A 19051-nucleotide genomic window follows, 5' to 3' on the forward strand; every position below is an offset into this window, starting at 1 on the left:
GTAAGACCTGCTAAGTCCTGCCTGAAATCGCAGAGACTCCCTAAATATCAGGACAGCTATTTCTTCTCATTAAATGCAAAAATCTTACAGGCTTACACTCTCTAACATCCTCTCCACAGCCCTTTCTATGATCAAATGCAAATGTTTGTGGCGCTGAAGTTACTTCTTCCCCTTTCTATTAAGAGGTGATGCATTCAGGCATTCAGGGTGGCCAACCTCACCCTTCTCAAAGCCTGAAGCAGCAGCTGTGAGGACATGGTGAAAATTAATCATTTGCACTAAAAACTGGCTATAATTATCACATGCCTGGGACTTTCCTCTCTCACTGTGCTTCTGCTCCTACCAACAAGTCTCTCTGAAGTGCTCACCTGCATCTTCACTCTGATGTGGTAGCTGGGGGAAGGCACTTTGATCTACCCAGCCCAGGCTAACTGTTCCTCATCTCTGCCCTCTGTCAGGAAGAAACATCATCCTTCCTACCTCCTGAGGCATGTTCTCTTGTGGTAGAAGTACAGGTTAAAAAGCATGGCTACAGCTGGGTTTCTCAGGGAGCCACACAATAAAAGCAAAGCTGACAAGACAGGAAGGCAAACCACAGGTAAGAACACCAAGGACAGAACTCAGACAGTTACTAACATATCCACAGCATGATCAAAACCTGAATGTCGAAATCTATTATTCAATGACGTTAAATTAGAAAAGGCAACAATAAGCATAATCTGATCATCATCATAACTGTCCATTCAATTTTCCCATGATCTCCTGCACTGTGAAGCTACTTGAGCCTGAATCACTTATCTGCTTGTTTCACATCAGCATAACTTCACTGGTGCCATGTCGAAGTCTGAAGTACATCTGTCTGTCAAAGACATTTGGCGTTAGTTCAAGTAATGTTTAGCCTCTACTGTATCAGCTTCTGCTTGTTTCTGGAAAACTTCAGCTCAGCCAACTGCGTATGTGCCAGAAATAAAATGAGTCAAATGTACATGGGTACTCTACATAAGCAAGAAATGATCTGTGACCTCATTTACTGTAGTTTCTTATGCATTCATTTTCTCAACATTCACTAGAGAAAACATAATCTGACTGGGGGACATGCTGCAAGAAACAACATCAGTGACTCTGATGCCCCTTCAGGGTAGTCTTTCCTGCCTCAGTCTCTTCTGAATCTTGTAGACAAGAAGTATAAATCAGTGCTATGAATCTGGACTGCTGTATGGAGTGCACTTCTAAAATATTAATGTCCTGCCCGCTGCACTGTAAGTTTACTTTATCTTGCACAAAATTTATTTTTGTGCAAGATAAGTTAAACTTTTTAAAGAAAATATATCCTACAGCTGCACAGACTTAATGCTAACTGCACTAAACTTATCATACTGCTACTTCTTCACTTAAAAAAATAAGGAAACTACCTGTAAGTACAGTGGAAAAATACATTCAAAAGCTTTTTATAAAACTTGGCACAATATTATTTTGACTGTAATAAAAAATACTTATGGGAAAAAGAAAAATGCACAGAGAAACATAAATACCTAACTTTTAGTGCTTGTCTATATCCTGAAAAGAAAATCTGGTCTTTGGTATTGCTAAACAGAGCTAGTTGCAAGCATCTACAGTCTCAGCTTATAGCCTCTGCTCCATCCTCTCTGACTGTGTGTGCTCACCACCATTTTGCAAAGGCTTTGGTGGCTGAAAGTTTCCGTAATAATTCGCAACCAAGCAGGGAAACAAAACCAGCCAAACATGTAGTCTCTTCTTTCAAGGGCTCAATCCAACCTTCATTACATTAAATGGAAAATGTTCTACTGCCTTATTCAGGCTGAAGGTTATACAAAATATTTAAATTGATTTGCTGTCAAAGCAATGGCCACTCAGCAGTAAAAAATAATTATAACTGTGTAACAAACCACGGAACTGCCCCTGTGGCAGTCCCCCCCTCACCCGGTGGAAAAGTCATGACCAGCAGCAGCTAGGAAGACTATCCAGCAGTAACTAAACCCTGAGCACACAGTACAAGTTTCCTGGGAGGTTTTCCACCCAGTACGTGAAATGCAGCGCGCTGTGGGAGCTTCAGTATTGAAATTCAGATTGGACTTCATCTCTGTGGGAGCTGAAACAAATCCTAACAGGGTGCATCAATCTCCTAAGCCCAGTAGGACAACCAGGAACAATCCTGTTTCAACAGCAGTTGTAGTTCTTAACTACAGAGCAACAGAATTTTTCTATATAAACCATGAATGCACAACATCCAACTGCATTTTTTTCCCCTGCAGGGTAAACGTTTTTGTCCATCTATTTTATCTTCTCACTACATGAAAGCAGACATTTTAAGAAACAGAAGCAGTGAGGGAAATATAACCATAGCCTGTTTCTCTAGGCAACTTCTATTATGTGTATTATGTATACCTTGCTTCCTACTGGGCTTTCATTTGACCTGTGTCATATATTCAACCTGTTGCAAAACTCAACCGACAGAGAGGCAGCTTCCACAGTGATACTCTTTTAGTTGCAGCATCAGATCAAATCAACCTTTCAGTAACAGTCTCTTTTATACATATTTCTGGATTAATACAATACTGGACATTATTGGGAAAAAGTGAAACACAGCAGACTTTAGATAAAATGAAAAATAAGTGCCTATAGTTGTCAGCTGATAAATGCCACACAGTTATTGGCTTCCAATCCTCTCCATCCAGAATAAAGACATATGGTAACCTTGTTAATATCAAAATATTAGCTACTGACATTTCTTATGGCAAAACCATAAATCCAACCCATAGTATCTGAAAATATTCGTAGAGGCACTGTATCAAAACACATTCAGGCAACATCTGTTGACTGAATGCATGCCCTTGTTATAAAGAGATGGACACGGATTTTGGTGCATCATCCAAACAAGCTCTGGTTGCTTTATGGTCTTCTATTCTTCAAGAAGAACTGTAGTTTGTAGTAAGAAACAAGACAGTAGGATTAGAATTGAAGCCTATGAGTCTCTATAAGTGTCCCAGAAGAAACAATTATCAGAAATCCTTGTCCCAGCCCGAAAGTTCATCTGGAGGGGTTCCCTCTTCAGGTGGATAGCTGTCAAAGTAGCTGTAATCCGTTGGCCCAGACAACTAGGACATTAAGAACACAAACAAATGGTTGTTTCAGAAAGTAACTTTTGAAAATGCTCATCACTGATTATGCATAATTTTTATTGCTACCACTGTGGAGATGAAAGGCTGGTATGATACAGGTGACTTGTTTCAATGGAGGCAATTCCTCATTCTTTAAAAGATAAACTTCCAGTAATTAGATTGTACAACAGAGCAATAGCAGTAGCCTTCCTATACAAAAGTACTTCCCAAATATTATCAACTCCAAGATTTCACCAAAAGCCCTGTAAAGCCAGTAAGAAAGCTGGGCCACACTGCACACAATTTTGATTCACTTTTCTTTAAAATCAAATCTACATTCATATAGTAGCTACTCAAAGCAGACCTCTGAATTTTTTTTTGTTTGTTTGAAAATGAGGTCAAATTCTTTACTCTCAATCTTTTTTCATTTTAGGGCAAAGAAAAATGGGCCATTTAATACAGGGAGCTTACTCAAGGGCGCGTTGTAACTCAATAGTAAGAGAATGCAGGAATTTGTACTCTGCACAGTAATATGAACGATGCATCTTAATAATGTGCCCATTACCAAGGAAAATATGTTTTTTCAGTATTAGTTTCTGACCAAACACCATTTATTCTAACAACGGTGAAAATTTAACGCAAAGTACACAGGTAGAATAATATTTCCATTATTTATATGAATTTATGTATTGCTTGCTGTCTCTCTTTCTTTCATGCAATTTTCACTAAAAACATCAAACTACAATAATTCCAATGCATCTGCGGGAAATTTTGCTATTGCCATCAGTTGTTCTTTGAAGCCAAGCTATATTAGTAAAGCATTATGATATTGAAAGCCAAAGCCAGTACCTCTCTTTTTAAAGGTGACATTAATTTCCTCACTTTCAGACTATCCCAGTTAAATCCACTCAACCACCTGATTAAAAAGAAATGAAAGACAGACAGGGAGAGACCAAAAGAGGTTTGTTTTCTGTCATTATGCTATGAACAGCTGAAAAACATGTGAATGAGGGCTATAAGAAATTTTTTTTATGACAGCTCCTGCCCATGTAACAGCACAGTTATTAGAAAGAGGAAACTCAAGCACTGTCATTGCCATACAAGGTAGGGGGAGCTTCAGGACCACCAGAAACATTGGCACTTCTGTACAGAGGAGATGCAGTGACAGGCAGGTTAATACATGCACAAGTACAGCCATGCAAAGACTTATGTGTCCCCTTGGAATTCATCCCTCTTTACAGCATGAGAAGAGGGAGAGAAGCAGAAAAGTCAAAGAACATGCACAAAGTACATGGTTTAGAAACAACTCAGACAAAAAGAGAAAGCAGAAAATGTTTGATCTACAGAGGACTTTCTTCATTAGCAAGAGGACAAAAACCTAATATTGCTTTGGAGCTCTTAACTACTCATTCTTAAAAAGCAACTGTTTAAGGGTCAGGAGATCTGAACTGGCGTCAATTTCCCTAAGAACTAAATTAAACTCCTACATCAACAACCTGCAACAAAACCAGTAAACAATAAGACATTTCTAGATAAACATGTTGAGGATTTATGCTTATATCGTCACTTGGTGGAGCTGCACATGTACTCAATAGCAACAGAAATCTCTCTTTATGGGTTTACCAGATTGGGTTCTAAAATATTAAAAATATTTCAAATTAAACCCCAAATTTCCTTCTTGGTAGATTCTTTTGTTTACCTGTGCTTCTTGATGTCATTAATTCCATTCCTCAAATTGCCTAATCTTTCTGTAGGGTTTTGCCTTAAAAGAAAGAGAAAAAAAAAAGGATAAGAATTTACAAAATATTCCTATTTATTTAAACAGTATTTATAGGTCCTAACTGTTTGCTTTTAACAGATACACAGGGATGGAGCTTGCATAAAACATGTGGCCTCTTAAAGAGACATAATGAGGTGTTGCTCACTGCTCCTCTCTTTTAAGGATGGAGAAATCTTCTAGGGAGCCAAAACAGTGTCACTGGGCTGTGAGAAGCAGCAGAGTGAAATCAACTGGATGAATTTTGGTTGCACATCCTTTTTTTCGCTTGACCAGCAGGCCTGGTTATGAGTTACAAAAGGAGCCAAAACAAATTTTACAAAGTTCCTTTCAAATGCTGATAGACAAGCATGTTGTACACTGTTCCAAGTGCCATGGATGAAATCCCACAGGAACTGGGAGTTCAAAATCAGCAGTGTCACTAGCTATGCATGCCACTGTGCACTAATGCTTCTGGGTTATGCTGGCCCTTTTGAAATACTGCCTCTTGCATTTTCAAATGGGCTTAAGTCAGTCTTTAGTGCCCCATGTTTTCTGTAGAAAGTAAGTAAGTTTGGAAGTATTTTTTTTTTAACCAATGTGCTTGACAGCAAAATCAAATCCCTTAGCTCTTTCCTCAGCCCACGCTTTGTAAGTTTTCCCTAAGATGTGTTTCAGAAAAAAGTCACAGCTACAGAGAGAGCCCAGAGCCAACATTTGTAGATGCTGCCTCTGCAGACTGAGAGGTGTGATACATATTCAGAGGCATGCAATGCGTACTGAATATAATCAGAATGGCCCATCCTATGCATAACAATTCTAAATCAAGTTGTCAGGAATGCAACACTCTAGTTTGAATTCTAAAAGAGTTCAATCTACCCACACCCAGGCTTTGCCACAAACTGCCCCTCCTACCTGCAGAGTCTGCGGATCAAATCCTCAGGCCGCCTTGTTATTGTTTTAGGAAAATCCAGCTTTTCAATGCCTTTGAGAATCAAATTATATGTCATCATTTGATCAGCCCCAGAGAATGGTGGACTAGGAAAAGAAAGTCATACTGATAAATGGAACGTCTGACAAGAGCAGATGTGGCCATTACTTATCAAACCAAATATTTGAGAATATGGAAAAAAAGCACACCTTTCCAGTTTTGCAGCACTTACCCTTTCAGCCTGTTTAAGATATTAGAAAGGTTTGAGAATGAGAAGCTTCCTGTAGGTACCAGGGAAAATGCATGACCATATGTGCCCCTCTAAGCCAGCTCTGCCTCTGACTCAGAGAAGCTTCCATGTTGTATTACCACTGAGCATTCACAAAGAATTGTCATGGGAATGTGTATGAAGGAAAAGAATGAGCCCTGCTTACAGTTCACCCACCCCACTGTACCCTTTCACTCTCTAAGGAGGAAAACAACAGTCTTTCTTCAGTTGTTCCTCACAGGAAACATCATTATCATCGTCATCAGTTAAAGCAGCTCTACACCAGCTAATTATAGGCTGTGCCTGGCCCTTTCCTTGGATAGGTAAGCCAGAATTGAGTGTATGTACCACACTTTGTCCGTGGCATTGCTGAATGATGGAAGGTAAGACATGCGTAAGAGGCAAAACCAAGTATCATTTTGCAAGTCTCCAACAAAACCTGTTTATTTTAAAAGTAACTTTAAAAAGTCTCTAGAAACAAACAAAAAAGGTAAGAACTTGGAATAGGAGGCACTTACCTGCCAGTAAGGAGTTCATACACAAGAATCCCAAGGGACCAAAAATCCACACTGAAGTCATGGCCTTTACTCAGAATGACTTCAGGAGCAACATACTCAGGGGTTCCACAAAACGTCCAGGTTTTCTGCCCTGATCCAATCTTCTTTGCAAATCCAAAATCAACCTGATCAAAATCAACATATGCCGCATAATGCAGAGGTGTTTCACGCTGGGAACCCTTAAAGTCTTAATTGCTTCCTCCCCTCCTGCAAAGATCTCAGAGTTGCTAGTTTAGATCTAAAACAACTACACAGTGTAGCTGTGAAGGAGAGAGAAGTAATTCCACTGGATTATTGAATGTTATAAAACAGATCCATTTATTATCACAAGTAATTTTCTGACTTATTTTCCTTTTGAAGACAACAACCCATGATTTCCTTGAGGACATGAGATTTACCGCCCCTGGAACACACTGGGTTGCTCATTGTCCTCAGACAGGATATTTCAAGTTCTTTGAGGGGTATTCTTGTTACTCTTTTTACAGTCACAGTCAAGTATGGTAGTTCTTTATTGTGTTCCCTCTCTACAAAGAGAGGGAACCTCTGATTGTAGATTAAATGAATGAATGTAGAACCTAAGATTGCTTGAGGCTGGACAGGAAGGTAATTCTGCATCCAGGAAATGTAGGTCCTGTCTTTACATTAAAACTAGCTGCTGGGAGAATTTCTTTTTTTTTTTTTTTTTTTTTTGCTATTTATGCTGTGGCAAGAGCTCTCAGAGACTGCAAATCCCCAGTTTGTCTGTCGCGTACAATGCCTTTGTTTCTCATTGTGCAACAAGAAGCCTGCCCTCTATTCTACTGAAGCACAAGAGTTATTGGACTCTGGGATCCTGGTTCTATAATTACATGCTGTCTATTTATATTCCTCTCACAAAGAAACAGGAGACAAAAGGATAGCATTACAGTGGATTGCATCTTACCAGTTTTATATATCCTTCAGCGTCCAAAATTAAGTTTTCTGGCTTCAGGTCTCTGTAGATTATTCCTATGTGATGTAGATAGTCAAAAGCCTCTGTCACACACCCAACACAGAACTTGGTGGTGAATTCATCAAAGCTGCCTCTGGAACAAACGCAATCAATAGCCTTACAGACAGATAAGTTCTAAAAATGCCTCACTTATTACCCAGATAACATACAAAATATGAACCAAACTGAAACAAACATCTTTTCACTGGACAGCCCTTGAATAGAGAACATACTCAGTAGACATGTGCCGCTGACTGGTGATTTTAAAGGGCAAGGTTACACTTTGTTGTTACCTGTCTCTCAGCAAGCTCCACAATTCCCCTCCAAGGCAAGCCTCCAGGAGCATGTATACATACTTATTATCCTTGAACGTGCGATATAGTCTGTGGAGACAAATGGCAGCAATTTAGGAAAAGCAAAATAAAATGCAAGACTTGCAGTGTCTTTTCCCCAGAACTCATATATGCCAAACCTCATTCCTAATAATGCTGTTCAGTGGGTCAACTGGAGGTCAACATTCAAGGAAACCTTATGGTCAACTTACTTTACAATGAATGGAGAACATATCTGCTCGAGGATTTTCTTTTCAGAATAGATATGCTCTTGTTGTTTGGTGTCCACTACGTGTTTCTTCTTTATACACTTCATAGCAAAAGCCACATTCTCATTTTTCACTTTAACCTGTGAATAAAAATGATGAATATATATGAGGCAAAGAAAGGATATTTTACCAATCAGTTCTCAATAGGTATACTGATATCCATCTTTTCAAACACAGCACAGGACCAAAACTGCTGGTTGTAATGAGGGACAAATTCCAGGTATCTTGCAGAACTGTTATGGATTATTTTAAGTCAAGCATCAGATCTTTTTAGTTTCCCAGTCCCCACTTGCAAAGTGAAATAGCAGCAGTCTGGATAGGTACTACATATTACAATGAGTTTATACCACAGTGGGTCCTAATTTCAATTTAAGATATTTAACCACCAGCATAATACAAAAGAACAAAAAGCAGAGGAGTTTAGGAAGAATATTTACAATATTCTGAAATATTATCCAATATGCAATAAAAAGATGGAAGCTAAAACAGGTCTTCTCAGAAACCAAGGAAGCAGTTATCTGTGTTCTACAGCTGGATGAGAATTCAATTTTTAGCTTATTATTCAGGTGATGCTGTAGAATTTCCAGTGTGAAAGTTCTGTGGTTTCTTTTTTTCTTTTTTTGGTGAAACATGAATCAGAATAAAACAATTGATTGTTTAACTACTGCAAAGGATTATTGACTTCACTAAAACCACAAAGTCTCCTTTAATTTACCATTACCTTCAGCAGCCTGCACAAAATGCTCTCAGGTTTTTCTCAGATGTTTGGTACTCAGCCAGGGAAGAGCGGAATTTAAGACTTTAGGCTCATGAAGCTCTTGGTATCCCAGAAACACAGCTGTTCATGCTATTGAATATGACTCAAAAGAGCCATTAAAACTTGTTGGAAATTTCACAGTCAACACAGCTCAGAGATAGATCACATCAGTTATTGCTGTTGCGGGGCATCCTGAAGCAATTCTAACAACAGACTATGTGATGCTGTGGAGATTATTTCAGGTGCACACAGAGTCTTGGCAAAAGGCCTGCAATTCAGGGAACACAATGCAGGTAGGCACATCTAAAAACTCCACATGCACAAACTGATGACTGTGTCTAGTGACCAGGAAGATACTTTTAACAGCAGGAGATGGATTTGCTTCTTTGCACGTCCAAGTCCTGAAATATTTTTTAACTATGCATTGCTTTATACAGTTATGCTGCCTGAGAGGCACAAGCATGTAGACTATTAAAATCCTTCACATTATTCAGTGGCTAAATCAATCATCTAAGGCAGAAAACTATTTGAATATGTTTAAAACAATGTCTTACAAGCTCAACCCTTCCGAACCCACCAACACCCAGAGTTGTGACAACTTCTAAGTTCTTGAATGGGGAAGGAGGGAACTGGGCTACTTTCTCCTTCAGTTCTATCATCTCCAAAGACACCTCTTTAGACAGCTGTCCACAGAAGGATCTTCCTCTGCATTAAGAAAATTAACATAGGTTAGTGCTCTTCCTTGCTATTACATTTAATGCTTCTATATAGAGGAAAGAAATGGAAAAGGAAAGGAAGAGGACAAGAGAAGGAGAAGAGGGGAAGGAGAAGAGGGGAAGGAGAAGAGGGGAAGGAGAAGAGGGGAAGGAGAAGAGGGGAAGGAGAAGAGGGGAAGGAGAAGAGGGGAAGGAGAAGAGGGGAAGGAGAAGAGGGGAAGGAGAAGAGGGGAAGGAGAAGGGGGGAAGGAGAAGAGGGGAAGGAGAAGAGGGGAAGGAAAAGAGGGGAAGGAAAAGAGGGGAAGGAGAAGAGGGGAAGGAGAAGAGGGAAAGGAGAAGAGGGAAAGGAGAAGAGGGGAAGGAGAAGAGGGAAAGGAGAAGAGGGGAAGGAGAAGAGGGAAAGGAGAAGAGGGAAAGGAAAGCCTTCTTGTTTCCTAAAAGAATCTTGATTTATTTTGTGCAGAAGAACTTTCTTTCTGGACTTCCTGTGGAAGTAAATTAGAAGCAAAATGCTGCTGAAGTTCACTGAGTACAATCAACAGTATTTTTATCAAGAGATGATTCATGATGAGAATACTGCTTTAATGTGGTCAGTTGCAAACCTTTGGATGCTCCAAGTTGGAGAACCAATGTTGGAAGGACTGTGTACCAGTTCCAGTAGAATGATCAGAAATAAGAATGCATCTGCACTTCTAAACAGAAGAAAAACATACTCTACTAATATTTCCAGTAGTGCTCAGGTTGAAATCAGAGGCACATAAACTAAAAATGTGGCCCATAGCTAAAAGCAAACATCAATATCATCAGTGCTAAACTGAAACATTAAAAATAAACTGTCTTCTTTATGTATGCTCATGTCTTTTTGAAATGACAATTAGTCTTTTGCATGGTAATACAGTTTCATTAACTCAGTCAGGAGTCAGAGTAGGGTTTTTACCAGTCAAAGAACTTCCCATGAGAATGCAAAATTTATTTGAGCACAGTATCACTTCTGTTCTGTGCTCAGTTTTCTTGGGATAGAGAGAATTCTTGTTTCAAAGTCAATATACTGAGATTCTATGTAACTTTTGCTTCAGGAAAATTTTCTTGGACTCCATAAGCATATACAGACTGTTTTACTGCAATGACTGCTGTCATTCCTAGGAGTCCATCTCCATCAACTACCATGCATGATTTCATTTATGTATCTATCACTCTTTTTTATGATCACCTACTAAAGATGTACCTACCAAATGATCTGACTTACTTCGCATGTCGCTTTTCATCAGCCTGGGCCAGATCAGCCACATAACCTTCAAGGTAAGTTTGGAGCTCCTCGTAAGTTCCAACAGTTTGATTGAAGGTCCTAAAAACAGGAATGAAACATTATAAAATGCTGAACATTCAGGTCATGATCCAGACAAAGTTTTACATTATCACTTTGACAGGATTTTAAGAGCTTTGAAGAGGCAGGAACCCGCTGAAATACCAAACTCTTGCCAGAGGGCAGGGGGACAGAGTGCCTGATTTCCTCAGGTCATTTCATGCTATGTTTAAATAATTTAGAGCAGGCTGGTACTTTGCCTCCCACATATGCTGAGGTTATTAAGTGTGGTTCCACCATTCCTACACTGGGAACCAGCTTGGCATGAGTCCAGGCAGTCAGTCCTGCCCCAATGGATCAAACCTTTGGTACACAGTGCCAAAGCAATTTGAGATCACCTCTCCTGCTTGACAGGTGAGTAACAGCACTGTGGGAAGAAAAGACTTAGAATAGACTATTTCTGTTGGAAGGTACCTACAACAACCACCTAGTCCAACTGCCTGACCATCTCAGGGTGAACCAAGATGAAGTATATTATTTAAGTGCATTGTCTAAATGCACCTCGCACCTCGCTAGGAAGCCTATTCCAGTGTTTCAGGAGAGCCAACTTTAGCTTTTTCTGGGACTTTCTTGGAAAAATCCCACAGAAACAGGCCCTGCAGGAAAGAGGAGTCCAAGAGAGTTGGTTGATATTCAAGGATTACTTCCTCCAGGCTCAAGAAATGAGCAAGAAATTGGGCAAAGGTGGCAAGAGACCTGTCTGGGTAAATAAAGAACTCCTGTCATTACTCAAGCATAAGCAGGAAACACACAGGACATGGAAGCACCCAGGAGATAGGTCCCTTGGAATGAATATAGAAAGGTTGTAAGAGTGAGTAAAGATGAGACAAGGAAGGCCAATTCCCATCTAGAATTAAATCTGACCAAGGATGTCAAGGACAACAGGAAGGGCTTCTTCAAATACTTCAGTAACAAAAGGAAAACAAAGGACAATGTGGGCCTGTTACTAAATGGAGGGGGCACCCTGGTAACAGAGGACACAGAGAGAGCAGAGTTACTGAACACCTCTGCACTGGTCTTCACTGACAAGACCAGCCCTCAGGAATCGGTGACCCAGGAGACCAAGATAAACATCACCACTATAAAGGGAGAAAGAAAAGAATAACTCTGAGCCACTCTTAAGCTTCTGTGTGCAGGCATCTGCTGTCAGCCTCTCTTTCTTAGTACTTCAAAAACATAAACACTCATTCAGTGTTCCCTTCAGAAAACATTGTGATTTTGCCTATAGTGAAGTCACATGAACCTACTGAAAGTCACATGTTAACCTACTAAAAGAGGATACAAGTCTTTTATTGAACTGCAGAGTACTTACTCTCTGTCTATAACGAGGCACTCCACGTTGTACTCATCTGCAATAACGTTTGCTGATCTGACGTCGTCACTAAGAATTGAAATGTACTTTTTCAGAAACATATCAAATATATCAAAATCCTCAAAATAGCGAGGATTCACACTATACCTCACACTGTACCCATGGAGGGTCCCAGCTGCTACAGGTGAAACTCCTCAAAGGTCTTTGCAGCCTGTATCTGAACTAATATTGCTGAACCAAATACAAAATTGTAGCATTTTACTAGTCATTATTATCATCCAGCACAGTATTTTTTCTGGTTTCAATAGGGTTTGGATCATGACATCCTTTAGCAACCTTCTAAGAAATTAGGGTGAGCTGTAATTAGCACTATATCAGGATTTACTACTTACTTCTGAAATGATCCTTGGATATAAAACATTCCAGAAACTAAGAGATTCCCTACTCAATCACCCACATAAATATGTACTATGTGACTCCTTCTGTTTCTTACTATCATGGGCAATGGAAACAACAGCTCAGTCCAGTCATGATGGAGCTTATCCATTTTAAAGTCATATAGAGGCTGGTACAAGTTTTCATCACAGCTTTTACTGAAATATAAACAATAAGCCACAACACAGAGAAGGCCAGCATTTGACTTCTACAGGGAAAACTAAAGGTAGATGACAGTGTATAGTTTCAAGTTCTCTCTGCAAAAAGCCAAAACATTAAGGCAAAGTCAGTCACTACCTTAATCTACTTTACAATCAAAACATATATTCCAAAGAGTCATGAATTGTAGAATCGAATACATAGTGATAAGGACAATTGAAATACTACATATCATGAATCAGACAACATGAACTAACCTAATAAGAGCCTTTTCTCCAAAGTAATCCCCTTTATGTAGATTTTTAATCAGCTGAGGCTGTGAGTGATCTGCTGTACTTTGGGTAACTATCACCTGGAAAGTACAGGAATAAAAATTTGGTAAGGTTTCCTTTCTTTTCTGTGTATTTCATAAATGTCTTGAACTCTGTAATGTTGCAGAAAGAGTTACAAATATATATAATTACTCTTTCCTTTCAAAAATTTAAACCAAACCCTGACACATCTCTGATTTTTGCTGAGAAGAAGGAATATATTCATTATTGCCCACCCCCAAATATTTTCTCCTCGTACCTTTTAAAACAGAGCAAAAATAAGTCACATTTTAATGAAAAACTGAAAAATACTTCAGTTCCCACCATGGGCAGGGATGATATGAGCTTTTTGTCTTCTCAGCTAAACCAATAGCCTCCAGAGGAACTAATTAGCATTTCCCCCCTCATGAAACTCTGCTTCCACAGCACCACACATTCTGCTATGTCCACATTAGCAAAAACCAAATCAGAATATCTCCAGACACAGAAACATTTTGGAAATCCTCCTAGAAGTTTACTGATGAAAATTCTGATTTGTTTCTTCAGAGTCCCATGTCAGCTGCCATTGTAACAGCTGATGAATAAAGGCTGCTGCCTTATTCCTCTGGGACTAACAAATGACAGGAATAGATTCTGAGACACCTAGAAGGGCATTCTCCATTAAGCCTAAGACTTCATTACTTTTTAGACATTTCACAAACCTATGTTTTGACCATCAGATTTTGAATCATCTAAGGAGAAGACATAGGATCAAAGTTCATTTACAAAAAAATTGACTTTACATCTCTCCTGCAGTGTCAAGAGGCTTCAGGACACACTTTAATTACATTATAATTAGAACAGTATAACACGGGTACATTGTGAATGGAAAATTAGTCTCCCTGAACCTCTGAAATGCTGCTCCAGGCTTCTATCATGGTATTGTGGATACCCAATACAGTGATACAGCATCCTTAAAAACACTCTGCACAGATTTTACTGAAGATCACACCCTTCAAAGTAGCTTTTGAATTGTAAGTGTGTGTACATAACCTACTTTATGTAGGTTTATGTATGTACTTAATTTATAAGTTAGGTTTATAAAATCTTACCTTTCCTTTTGCTATTATGAAGAAGGTGTTCCCTTCTTCTCCTTCCCGAATAACATAATCTCCCTTGTTATAGTACTCCTGTTGGGGAGGGAAGGGAGAGAAAATATTCTCTAATGAGCTGTTAGCCTTTTTGAAAGTTCTGATTACTATGCAGAGTTCTTAATACCTGTGCATCTTCCATTAACGTTTAACTTCCTACCTCCTTTATACATTATATCCTATAATATGCAACCATTCCACTACAGAAAGAGAGAGGCCAATCTTAATGCAGCAGCACATTATCTGTTTAAAAAACCCACAACTCTTGTGTCCTCCTTATGAAGCAAGGGAAAACAAAGGAAAAAAACTCAAAAACTCTTAAAAAAGTTCTAAATCAAAAACCCATTTCCAAAAGTAATTTCGGGCTTGACATCTCAGTGGGAATGCCTCAGTTATCTGTTGCAAGCTACCAAGGCACCAATTTTTCTGTGTCTGCTAAGGAACCCTGACCACCATTACCATTCATGACAATTCAGGTAATGAATTACCTGATTGTTTAACTTTCAATCAAGCATTTTTTCTGTGTTAACTTCCAGCTTTGTGATCTCAGTGTTTCCTACAAGTTCTTCCTTGCCAGGAACCCCATGAAAAAGAAAAAAAAAAAAGTCACTGCTTAGGATTCTGCTGTGCTAAGGCCATTTGCCATTTCACATAATCAACACCATGATCTCCTCATCCCCTTGTGCTATGGCCACACATCACTCTATCTGCCTCCTTCAACTTTGTACTTAAACTTAATAAAGGTTAGATTATAGATCTCTTATCTACTTGCTTGACTACTTCACTGCCAAAAACATAATATTTAGTGACACAATATTAAGTTATTATTTGCTGCCAACCTGGAATTCCACTCTGATCAATACAAACCCACTCTCGTATTACAGAAAGCTTGGTTGGTTTTTATTTTTAATGATTTATTCTTCTCTGTTATTTTGAAAGTTTACTGAACATTACTTAGAAGAACTTAACAGTATCTTACCACCTCCAGGCAGTCCATGATCTTGGTTAATTTATCTTCAGGTAAGTTTTTCAGCAGGGACACACTTCCAGAAAACAGAAATGCAGAACAACAAAAAAACCAAACCCAAAGTTGTCGTTAACACTTTTTTCATGACATTTTCTATACAATCTGTACAATTATATTTTATAGCTAGTTCAACTGGTGGTGAACACAATATACAACTAAACCTTAATTTGGAAGGTTCAAGCATTCTTATCTTGTTTTTTAGAGAAACAAAACTCGCACAGCTTGCAACTTAGAAACGTGGCAAACACTGGTCTGTTTGTAAATCAACTTTGTATTTCAGTAGGGGAAAAAACTCTAATGGGCATAGGGATTGGATTTCAAAATTCATTCATACAGAATCCAGTAATTGCAAAACCAAGTCATTATAGTAGTCCAAGGATGTATTTTCAAATGCTCTGCAGAGACTTCAAAATCAGACAAAGGTAAAAACTTCAGCACTCCTTGGACAACTATTAAAAGAGAATCCAATTACAGTGATGACTTAATGAACTTGCTGGGAAGAATGAAAAAGCCTTCCACCTTGATCACTCAGACTTGTAAAAATTAGGAAATTATAGAACTTTCTAGCTACTCAGGCTCAGAAAAGAAGTATGTATAGAAGTCAGAGATGGATGTAAAAATACACAATACATTCTATGCATGGGTAGGCTTTACATCTTGATTTGAAGGCATAACAGAATGGTCATTCTTCGTTTAAAAAATCAAAATATGAAATTAGCTAATTATGGTTTGGAACCTCTAATTTCACTATCTTCCTAAGGAGAAGCATGGTACAATGTCCAGTGTTCCCTGCAGGAGAGAGAATTATTCTACTCTGCAAATTTCCTGGTAATTTATGTTGGAATCAGTTCATAAGCTGAGAGACATGCAGATCTCCTATTCAAGTCTCCAAGGCATAAGGAATTCCTTAATCTATTCCAGCAGCAAATCAATTACTAGTTGGAGGATTTACTTAACTCTATGTATTCATTATATTGTTTTACTTCTAAACAGGTAACTTTTCTACACATTTATTCTATTACTTAAAAGCATTCAAGCACCTCTTGAAGTTTCCTAATATAATGTGCAGGAGAAAAACAATTAAAATGGGAAAAATTCTCTTATAAATCTTAAAAAAAAAAAAGGAAATAAGTAAATAGTCAGGCTTTTGAGGCTGTATTTGCATGAAGAGCATTTTTTTCTCTCTGTTTACAAGACAGACACAGTATTGTTGTGCACCTTAGTAAGTAGCCCAAAACAGTATCAGAATTAGGAACTCATTATATTTACCTTCTAAGGAAGTTTCTGTATTGCTCTTGTCTCGTTTGTGCTGTCACTCTCATGATATTTTGAAACACTTCTCTGTCCAATGCCCATGTTTTAACATTAGTGATTGCTTTGAGAAAACAAAAAAACAAGAACAAAGTCAACAATGTTTTCAAATTATTTGACGGACGATATTACAGTTTGAGGTCATGGTACAAGACAGATGAGCTCTTTCAAAAGGCCCAAGGCCAAATTTTTAAATATCCAGCACCTACTGCAATCAGACTTTTAAAAGAATTCAACTCCCACTTAAACAATGCCCACTAAAGTAAGGCATAGATTTTCAAATGGTTCCTCCATGGAGCACTTTCCACATAACCCCATAGGCTGAGTAACCTTGAAAATCCAGCCATTTACTACAAGCACAAACAGGGCTGAACACTTGTGAAGATCTACTCTTATCATGGACAGTCATTGCACTCAAAAGCTGCAATCTGCAAAGGAACTGATTTGAAAGAAATAAAAACTTGGCTGAAATTTTCCAAACTCTATGATGTTGAATTCTGTGTCTTGGGTTCATCTCTAATTCAGATTACTGCAAATGTTTGTGACATGTCCAATAAGATAGAAATAACAGAAGTCAAGAAACATGTTTCATTTCATTTAATCCTGTGATCCTCACAGAGTTTTCCTCCAGTGTATCCATCTTATAAGGAAATAAAGGGTAATTGAAACATTAATGATTACCTTTCAAAAGACAATCAAAATATTAATACAGTAAGCATGCACAAGATTCAGCATCAAAGATGCAAACCACTAAGCAGCCTCTGTGTGCAATCATTGACACAACAGAACACACTGCATCTTTAATTTTTTTAAGCAAAAGAAGGTGATTCTGTTTAATTTAATCTCTTCTTTTTAAGGATGTTACACCATATACAGCAATTTTCCTTCTGTCATGAATAAGAACAAAACTGTTTTCTCTGGGATAAAGGAAAGCTCCAGAAAAATTTAGAGCAATTTACTTCCTCAATTTATCATAAACATAAAATAATTTTTACAGGGAAGAAAAATACCAGTTTTAAAATGATGCATAGTCATTGGTGGTTGTACACATGATATAGCCATATACTCTGCCATTTAGCAAAATAGCTCAAAAGATATTTTTGGATGTTGGATGGGAGAACAAAGGTATTGCTTTGGTTTTGTTTTTGTACTAAATGACATCTTTCAGTTTATGTTCCATGAAGAAAATATGGCAAGTATCCAGGCTACTGTGAAATATTATTTCCTGTTTCTTGCACCTTAGCTAAATAAAGCAGTTATATGGCTAGAAAAAAGCCTGCAGTCTCAAGGGCGAACTTAAAAAAAAGAAAGAAATTCAGAAACGTAGGAGTAAATCTCATTGCCAATTTCAAATACAGCTACTGCACGTGAAGATGCTGCTGAGTAGCAGCAGCCACTGAAAAGCTGTTTGGATAAAGTCCTTTACTTGTCACTTCTCAAAGACTGCAGGAGAAGGGTGTCACTAGATCCAGCATAAGAAAGGGTTTCCAGGTGTATATTTACTATTCATGCTCAGTTATGGCATTGTACTGCTCTTCCTCCACAAGAAACACAGGAAAGCTATTGGGGAGGGGTAGGTTTCTGCAGTGATTTCAAGTATTCAAATACCCTTTCTTGTCCATAATTGGACAATTCTCGTCCTACCTCAAAACCAATTAATGTTAACAAAAGTCTAAAGCAGCTTGACATCTTCTTATGCAGAAACAGTACTTTCTAATGCTAATACTGTAAAGCAGGAAAAAAGAAAAGCAGGGAATATGCTCAAGTAGATCAGCATGCTAGTAGAGAAAAGTAATCACATTACTGATGTTGCTCCGTTTATCAGGCAGCAACAAAAACAGATTACATGTAATAACTTCCATCTGCACAGCCAGCAATGATCAAGTGCCTAAACTGGGTGCAGGAAGAAAGACCAAAAGCTTTTAAAGCAAATAACTTCTTGTTTTATTCCATTTGCCCCTTATTAAGTCAAGATGAACTTGTCATACTTACTGGTGGTTCAAAGTCTCCGCAAATTTAGATGAGAACAGAAATTAGTCTTCAAACACAATTAATACTTACGGAATGGTGGAGAGGAAAAATTATGAACTTAATCATATTTGGTCATTTACTTGTTTGTCACAGAAAAATTATGGCAGGTTAGAAAAGGAATCAAGGGTTATTTAACAGATGAATACTCAGGAAGGGGGATATTTGTATCAGAGCAACACTTAACAACTCCACCCTGGTCAGTCCACAAACACAAAATGCAAAAAGCATTTGCCTCAGATAAGCAGCATGACTCATTTGGAAGTTTCACCTCTCCCACCAGCACATTTGAGGTCAAAA

The 19051-nt window shown here is 38.3% G+C and overlaps 1 protein-coding gene across 5 annotated transcripts in view; it reads right to left on the reverse strand.

Moving 5' to 3' along the window:
* Window positions 1-1392: 1392 nt before the first annotated feature.
* PRKG2 (protein kinase cGMP-dependent 2) overlaps window positions 1393-19051 on the reverse strand; it is a 29496-nt gene continuing 11837 nt past the window's right edge. For 2 of the 5 annotated variants that reach the window (XM_050327354.1, XM_050327355.1), the window contains exons 5-19: window positions 16682-16787; window positions 15365-15428; window positions 14347-14424; window positions 13202-13296; window positions 12351-12419; window positions 10922-11020; window positions 9514-9664; window positions 8146-8282; window positions 7895-7984; window positions 7554-7695; window positions 6593-6756; window positions 5791-5913; window positions 4819-4881; window positions 3969-4035; window positions 1394-3116 (exon numbers count right to left, since the gene is read on the reverse strand). In XM_050327354.1, coding sequence (XP_050183311.1) covers window positions 3021-3116; window positions 3969-4035; window positions 4819-4881; window positions 5791-5913; window positions 6593-6756; window positions 7554-7695; window positions 7895-7984; window positions 8146-8282; window positions 9514-9664; window positions 10922-11020; window positions 12351-12419; window positions 13202-13296; window positions 14347-14424; window positions 15365-15428; window positions 16682-16787 — 1544 coding nt within the window. In that variant the 3' untranslated portion in view covers window positions 1394-3020. Of the gene's footprint in view, window positions 3117-3968; window positions 4036-4818; window positions 4882-5790; window positions 5914-6592; window positions 6757-7553; window positions 7696-7894; window positions 7985-8145; window positions 8283-8923; window positions 9458-9513; window positions 9665-10921; window positions 11021-12350; window positions 12420-13201; window positions 13297-14346; window positions 14425-15364; window positions 15429-16681; window positions 16788-19051 lie in introns of those variants that run through there. The other 3 variants (XM_050327356.1, XM_050327358.1, XM_050327357.1) reach the window with 3 other exon arrangements.

Source organism: Myiozetetes cayanensis, unplaced genomic scaffold (assembly GCF_022539395.1).
Source record: "Myiozetetes cayanensis isolate MyiCay16 unplaced genomic scaffold, myiCay2020 scf33, whole genome shotgun sequence".
In the NCBI taxonomy this organism is placed as follows: domain Eukaryota; kingdom Metazoa; phylum Chordata; class Aves; order Passeriformes; family Tyrannidae; genus Myiozetetes; species Myiozetetes cayanensis.